The sequence below is a fragment of the Pectinophora gossypiella genome, chromosome 14 (assembly GCF_024362695.1).
Source record: "Pectinophora gossypiella chromosome 14, ilPecGoss1.1, whole genome shotgun sequence".
In the NCBI taxonomy this organism is placed as follows: domain Eukaryota; kingdom Metazoa; phylum Arthropoda; class Insecta; order Lepidoptera; family Gelechiidae; genus Pectinophora; species Pectinophora gossypiella.
In genome coordinates this window covers 7238473-7246934 of record NC_065417.1, presented here as the reverse complement: position 1 = coordinate 7246934, position 8462 = coordinate 7238473, and the positions used below count along the sequence as shown (strand labels likewise).

Genomic DNA, 8462 nt, shown 5'->3' with positions numbered 1-8462 from the left:
ACTGGTCAAAGACCTTCGTCTTAAGACACTGCAGTATTTGGGACGAGAAGATATGATTTAGCGTCTCGAACGCTGCCCAGCCGAGTTGGATTCGCCGATTGATCTCATTATGGAAGTTGGACTTACCTAGCCGGGCCAGTCTATACAAATGCATTATCCGGTCTTTATAAAAGCATTTTCCAATAATTCTGTATATAAAGTTTGTTAAATAAAACAAAAATATTACTTACAAGCTGCCTCTTTGTAGATAAGACAAGAGAAAAACAAGCCAAAAAAGCGTCTGGAAAATTTAATAAGGCAGTTTCACAACGTGCTTTGGGTATTTTAAAAATGAAAACCTAGATTATACCCACTCTGTAAAGAAATCTTTGTAAGTTTAATTAGACATGAAAATCATTTGCAACTTCTTATCTGCCTATTGCTTTACTTCAGGTGTTTAGTTTAGTTGTCTGTCTATTACAAGTCTGTAGATCTTCCAGTGAAAAAAACGTAGGTATCAGTGGAAAAAGTTGCAGCTTACAACTTAACTTCTCAAACTTTCGCAATGCTCTTATAGAACTACTTATTGACTAAACTTGACATTTAAACTTCGAATCCATACGTCATCGATCGATTCATCGTTTTATTGATTACGTTCTAGGTTGGACTTGGTGTTATTAGCATTTGGAATTTAGGGTGTCTGCTGCAGTGTGGAATCACTGTAAGGGTGCAGGGGCCGTGGGGGCGCAGGGCGGGCGCGGCCTTAACCTTGAACGCCGCCGTCTGACCCCGCCGTCCCTTAGAACACCTCCCCCCATCATACCCGCAAGCACGCGCCACCCGCGCCTCCCTTCCCGTCTCGCCTCGCAATAAATGAGACTTAGGGGCGCGTTAAATATACGTAATTCCTCTTGTAACGGATGAGTTTTCAAACCATTTCTTAGTTTATAGGTACTTGCTTGCGAGGGTTAAAGTTTCAATGTCGCGATTCTTGAAAGAAGGTTTCACAATTAGAGAAAATTATAGTCTAGCTTTATAATTAACACTGGATAGCGTGAGTTTGAAATTTTTCACGTCTCAGCCGAATGTGTAAGTTCAGGGGTTCCAATTCCTCAGTAAGTATAGGAATAAACAATACGAGTTGTAAAATAAATCTTTAAAAGCCATTTGCAAACTTTTTTCAAACAAGTATCAACTTACAGACGTCTGTAAAACATTGCCCTGGTTTTAATTTGTTTAATCAGAATGTTCTTAGTTTACAAAGTTGGTATTCAAAAGTTTAGAACATCTATTACTTTTGTTCAATCTTTAAATTCTATTAAGCTATGATTATAAGTTTTAGCAGTTTAGTCTTTCAGTTCATATTCCACATTTCTTTTAGTTCACATTCAAATCTGAGATCGACTATAGAGCAACACGGACCTCCGCAGACCGGGGATTGACATGTCACCTAACGTCTATCCAAATCGTTTGCAACTTAACTGACTCCCGAGGTAGGCATTCCTAAGTCCCATGTAACAGGAGGTGAGCCTATTCCTAAATCCTAAATCCTGAAAACTACGTGATCTCATCCAAACATAAATTCAAACTGATAAATTCGAATTCCGTGGTTTAGAGCCCTAGAGGGATTCGAATTCATAAAGTCATGATACTATGATTTAAAGCACGCGTTTTCCGAACAGGGCTATTACGAATTCTACATAAACTCCTGCAAATTTATATTTAGATGATTAGAACATTTAAATAAGTACCTAATATAGATTTGGTATGTTGAAGACCAGATATTCAGTCAACTTAGTAAACGAAATGTTGTGGAATTGTGAGTGAAATGGACTTAACTTCTGCGCTCATTCCGTTAACGCCTTATGTGTTTGTATATACTTTGTGTATTGTCGAGTTCTCAAAGTACATACTTTTTTCGTCAAAGTTGACTAACTCGCTTTTGACTGTCTTTTTAGGTTAGGAGCCAATCATTCTCGTCACTTGGAAATTGAAACCCATTGTAAGTAGTCGTCCAGACGCACTCAAGTGTATCAAGTCTAGACTGAAGTGTTTGTCTGTCAGTCGCGATCGCTACACCGTTCAACATTATAGGAAACAGGTTTCTTATTTATTTAGTTTCAGCAACAGTATTACCGTCATAAGTCATCTCGAATAAAGATATCCTGCTTGCTCTTCATGATGCGTACCTCAAAAGCGTTAGTAGATATTTGTGGTTTGACGCGAAACTAACGGCTGTATCCTCAAAAGAAGGGTATAAATGGTTATAACACGTAAAATGTAGCTTTCAAGTACAAGCTGCACTAAATATCATCACATGATGTTACAATACAATACAAATACACTTTATTGCACCAAAATTAAAAGAAATAATTACAAAAAGTCTCTTAACTAAGTATATGGTACATGGCGGCCTTATCGCTTAAAGCGATTTCTTCCAGACAACCATAAGGTCAAGGGTTGGGTAAGGGTTGTAGTCTAACAATTATTACCAGATAATTCATAAGCATACTATTAGGTATTATAAATGCACGTAAAAATGAAAGAAAAAGTGGGCCGTTTTCACAGAACAGAAAATAAAGGCCGTTTCACTAGGACATCGTGGTTGCGCCACCGCACCGGTGGAAAATTACTAGGGATTTGACTGCCGCCGGCAACAAATTTGTTTCCGCAACCAGTTGCGATACTCTTTATACAACTGCATAAGTACCTACATTTTGTTGGTGGACCCACCGTCCTAGATATGGCTTATAATATAATGATTGTTGTCTGTTAAGTTTTCTTATTTAGCTTATTCGATCTCACTGCTGGGCAAAGGCTGCCCTTGATTTTTCTACTCCTCTCGACTTTTAAGTAAGTCATCATCATCAGCCCATTAACGTCCCCACTGCTGAGGCACGGGCCTTCCCTATGGATGGATAGGGAGATCGGACCTTAAACCACCACGCGGGCCCAATGCGGATTGGTGGTTATTAACAACTGCTAATGCAGCCGGGACCAAAGGCTTAACGTGCCTTCCGAAGCACGGAGGAGCTCGAGAAGAAAACTTTTTTTTGTGGTCACCCATCCTATGACCGGCCTTTGCAAAAGTTGCTTAACTTCAACAATCGCAGACCGAGCGCGTTTACCGCTGCGCCACCGAGTTCCTCAAGTAAGTACCTTTAATTATTTGTATAAAAATTGGCGCATAAATAAGTCGAAATCCAGAAACTAGAATGTCGCAAGCAACCTCTTAAGTACTTTCTTATACTCACCTGTAAGTACAAAGCCAATCGTGGTAAACAAGACGTGCTCTGAATTCGATAAGTAGGAAAAAATGTACAAGTTGCGTTATGTTAACAAAAAATTATGAATGTTTTGCTTACTTACTTACTTATTTAGAATAGGTAATAATTTCATTTCAATCAATGATAACACCTACGTCGTAATTGAAAACATTGAAAAAATTCCAAGTACTTAGTTCCAGTATTGTGACAAGCGAATAACTGCTTGTCGCTTTTAATTATTTTATGACTGAAAATTAAAATTATGACTGTGAAATGAGCACTCGCAAAATATTTCAAAGTACATAACACGTATAAATATACCTTGAAAAAGTTTTTTCTATGCCTACCTAAGTATTCATTCTGTCATGAATACATTCGTAATAATATTTTGCATTACCCTTGCTTTGGGGTTAACTAATGGGTGGGATGGCTGGACGGTCTACAATGCAGATCCAAATAAGGTAAATTATTAACAAAAATATTTAACAGGTCTCTCTTTTCTGTCCTCTTTCTTAAAAGTTTTCAGGGGAGCTTATCCTTAAGATCAAATTCCACAGACTTTGGTAAAAATATTTTTATACTTAGATTCGTTTTTAAATTAATAAATGAATATTATTATTTAAATTAAAATTAATTAAGTAGATATTTTTTGTTTTGTTTTTAGGGTTCCGAACCTCAAAAGGTAAAACGGAACCCTTAGGATTACTTTGTTGTCTGTCCGTCTGTTCGTCTATCTATCAAGACCTTTTTTTTCGGAGACGCGTGGAGGTATCAAGTTGAAATTAACATGTAATACTTATTTTATTATTATTTGACATAACTTATAGCATTTTGTTTTTTAAGATGTAAATTAATTAATTAAAATCAATTGTTATTAGTTTCCATGTGTGTGTTCCAACGTGTAGAATTCGTAATTCTGCATGTATATTGTTGGAATTGTACAATATCCGTATATGTTAGCTACGTGTGTCTCACAGCTATTTGTAGGTTTGTCCATTGTGTGTCGGTTTTTGTTTCATATTTTGTTGGATTCAGTATTATTCAACTTAGGGAATAATGCAAGTTTTATCAAACTCTGTGACTAAGTCTTATCAGCGTTAGCAGGCAACATGAAGCCATTAGAGGTCATTTAATTGTTGCGGATGCAAGTGCTGGCTGATGCTAGTGTGGATGCTGGGGTCATTGGGTTTTACGTGGATGTTAGGAGACCTGGTGCTACCTATAGTTGCGGGCTGTTGCTGGTGTGGAGCGGGGAGGGGGCTGGTGTTGGTGTGGATGATAGGGGGAAGGATGCGGGTGCTGGTGTGGTAAAGTAGGTGCCTGGTTACTGACGAAATAAGAAATAATATTTTTTGAATACAATGTGTATTGTGAGAATCTAAATTATGAATTCGGTGCAAATAGGAAGACAGTCGAACAGCGCATGTTCCACACTGTAACCATATAGCAGAAGGTGTCCAACAATGGGCGTTATTAGGCTGTTTATGTGTTTATGTTTTTTTTTAATTACCTCAGAGAACAAACAAGCAGCCAGATTTATAATGTATGTCTTAAACACTAGGTATTCATATGTTTCATATGGTTGTCCAACCAAGTAGTGAATGCTATCCGAGGCAAATCTACAATACAACAAGTCACCTCAATAACGTGTTTGATACGTATACTAAACGGCCTATCCACTTCCAACTACCTATGCGTATTTGAAGATTAACCACTCGTCAATAACAAGTAATTAATATTGTATGTTATAGAATGTGGATATTGTGGATGGCTACGGCAAGGTTGTCGACGATGGCGACTATGCCAATTCCTACATTCGTGAAGGAAGCCTCTACATTAATCCCATGGAAATCACTACAGAACTAATTTCATTCTTCGAAACTTCGGAAGACATTCCAGAAGAAAGTAAAACCTGGCCAGTAGAAAATATAGCATATCTGTTACAACCCGCGGCAGCTTTCGATACTCTCGAAATAGCTAAAGAAATTCCTGAACAAATTATCCCAAAAAAAAGCACAAAACGGCTTTTTAAAAGAAGAACTACAACTCAACCGTTTGCAGAAGAAGCCACAAAAGTACCATTTAAAGTAGTAATTACAGAAGAACCCACAGAGGAATTCATAGGACCATCAGAACCTGGAAAACAAACACATACTCAGACCGAAGGACATAGTAAGTAAATATTGAATACTTCATAATTTATTTAAATACTAAAATATAAATATTGTATATTTAATATATTAAGTATTGTGTTTTATATTCATCGTGATGAAATGTACATATACAATCATAAATATAAGCTCATAATCATTGGGGTAATGGGGTCGACAGAATCACAAGTAATCAGAAAGCAACTTGCAGCCACTGTTGATATGAAGTTGGTACGAAAGGATGAAATAAATTGAAAATGTAATGAAAAAACCTGCCTACGTTCTACAGAGTTAGGGGTAGGAATGTCCGCCACCATCACCTGGTATAAGTTAAGGACACCAGTATGTTGTTTGGCTGTGTATCAATTGATCTATATTTTTGAACATTGAAGTGTAATGACCCCTATCTTAAAAAACATGTAACATAACGTTTTATTTAATTAGGAAATAACGGCCTCCGTGGTCCAGTGGTTGAGCGTTAGGCTCATGATCCGGAGGTCCCAGGTTCGAATCCCAGTGGGGAAATATCACAAAAAATACTTTGTGATCCCTAGTTTGGTTAGGACATTACAGGCTGATCACGTGATTGTCCGAAAGTAAGATGATCCGTGCTTCGGAAGGCACGTTAAGCCGTTGGGCCCGGTTACTACTTACTGATGTAAGTAGGTAGTCGTTACATGAGTCATGTCAGGGGCCTTTGGCGGCTCAATAGTAACCCTGACACCAGGGTTGATGAGGTTGGCAATCTATCACACAACCCACACGAGAGAAGAAGAAGATTATGAATTCATTACACTTCGTCGTCGTTTACATTCTGAGTTAATTCTTAATTTGAGTTGTTAGTTTGTAGGTACTTAGTAGGGTACAAACTTAACGGTTACCATGGGAAGCATGGAAATTATGGAATAGTTCCAAGCTTTTAGACCTCTTAGTTCCTGTGCTATTCTTTATTAATTTTTTGAGCTCCCCAAAAGGTTAACATACTTTTCTAGCATTGTTTGTGCAAGTGTACTATTTTTAAATGTTTTGTTTTAGATATAGAAAATGACCTACCACCTGAATGTCGGCCGCCAGGAGGAAGTATGCAAAGTAAACAAGATTTAGTAAACATCATAGATTTTGTTTCAAGTAATGAACTACAAGTTGTTGATAAAATAAATCAAAGTTATTTCGATAACGCTGTAGCTATACGTACCAAGCTCGAGAAGAATATTGCATCATTCATATCATGGTTAAAAGACCGTCCTCAACATTTAAAGCATAATTTACGAGATATAAGAAATATCCGGAATAAGATACAACCGAAAATGGATAACTTTAATAAAGATATGGAAAAGTTTCCTAAATCTGTAGGCATTTATCACGACAAAAAACAGGCAGTCGATAAATTAAAGAAAGAAGTAGAATTCGTCAAGAGCATTTGTACTAATAATTGTGGGCCACGTAGTCAACAAATTAATTTTTTAAGTAAAGACTGGAATGAGGCTTTTTACTGCGCTCCTATCAAAGACATATATCAGAAAGTTACAACAGATATGAAACATTTTATTAACAGCACAACTGATGATATGATTCATAAACTTGAAGAAGATGAAAAGGAATATGATAAAGAAATAAAAAGGCTTAAAGAAGAGTTAAAATATTTAGCTTTGAAAACGTTTGGTCATACAATGTATGATATATTAAACTTGTTAGACGATTATCATCATATAGAAGAAAAATTTAAAGATGTTGGCGGCGTGCTTTATAACGTGTCAAATGAGTTTATTGAAATAACTTTGACACTATCAACCGCACAGCATGCCGTAAAACAACTTAAACAGCTGTGCTTTTCATGTAACAATGAGTTTTCACGCTTAAGTAAGTGTTGATATATTTTATTGTTTGTTATTGATAACCTGCAGGCTGGTGGAGAAGATCTTTGAAATCTTCGAACCTAGCATGTTTGTAGAAACATAGTAGATAATATATTGACGCTCGTATTTAAACGTATGGTCAATGTGAACATGTTTAACAATGCTGGTCAAAGGGTTACTCCATTGTGGATAATGTCCCTTACCTCATACTTAATTTTCTATCTTTTGACGTTTAAATAGATACTTCTGTACATTTTTATTATTGTAATATAACAAACCTACTACAAACTTATTTACTTACAGGGTTCCAGAAACTTTTGCAGAAAAATTTATTAGATAAATTAATACAAGAAAACCAAACTATAATCCGCGAAAGGCTAAATGAAGTTTATTTAGAAATTTTTGTCGATTTAAATAAGAAAGTACGCATCACTGACGAGGAAACACAGAAATTCATAGACAACCTAAAACCAATTGAAGAGGAAATTTCCAAGATAACAACAGAGGAAACGAAGATATATAATGATCTCATACAAACTTTAAATTTGAATAGATATGATGATGTACTTGCTTTAGATTCAAGTACAAAAACATTAAATAAAGTAGTAATGGATATGAAGGACGAAGTAGAAGATCTCATAAGAAAATACAAAAAGAATTAATTATTTTTGAATTTGATCATCATGAAACTACCGTGTTTCGGTATCGTATTTTTCACAATTTTTAATAGTTTTGTTAAGTTTGTCAAGCTTGTATAGCTTATTATTAAATAATTTATGTTACAGCTTGCTCGTTAATTAATGTAATACTTACCCATTTACTCTCATACTTATTTCGTCGCTTATTCTTCTCGGATCGATACCCCAGCAAAAACTAGGAAAAACTTCTTTGGTAGTAAAGTTTTAGTTCTGGTTTAATCTACCAGAAGTGACTTTCCCTCATCCTTTCTATCGCAGTTAAATTATTATATTAATTATAATATTTTTTTACAGTAAACTAAAACCCACCAGTAAAACCTAAACTAACCTAACCTACCTTATCTTTTTTTTGTTTACCTTTTGGTAAACTTTTTTTAATTTAAATGTAAACTTTACAATTTGACCTACATGTTCGACAAGATGTTATTATATAAATATCAAATTGGCGAGGGTGAATCATGTTGCGTGGGGCGGTGGTGGGGTGACCCGTCGCCCTTCAGACGGCCCAGCGGT

General features: G+C 36.0%; 1 protein-coding gene across 1 annotated transcript; it reads left to right on the top strand.

Annotated features, from left to right (window-relative positions):
* Positions 1-3546: 3546 nt before the first annotated feature.
* On the top strand, positions 3547-8035 carry LOC126372620 (uncharacterized). Its single transcript, XM_050018445.1, has 4 exons — positions 3547-3706; positions 4997-5417; positions 6431-7255; positions 7555-8035. Exons 1-4 carry the CDS (start codon positions 3611-3613, stop codon positions 7911-7913), a joined length of 1701 nt encoding a protein of 566 aa, XP_049874402.1. The 5' UTR covers positions 3547-3610; the 3' UTR covers positions 7914-8035.
* Positions 8036-8462: the final 427 nt, after the last annotated feature.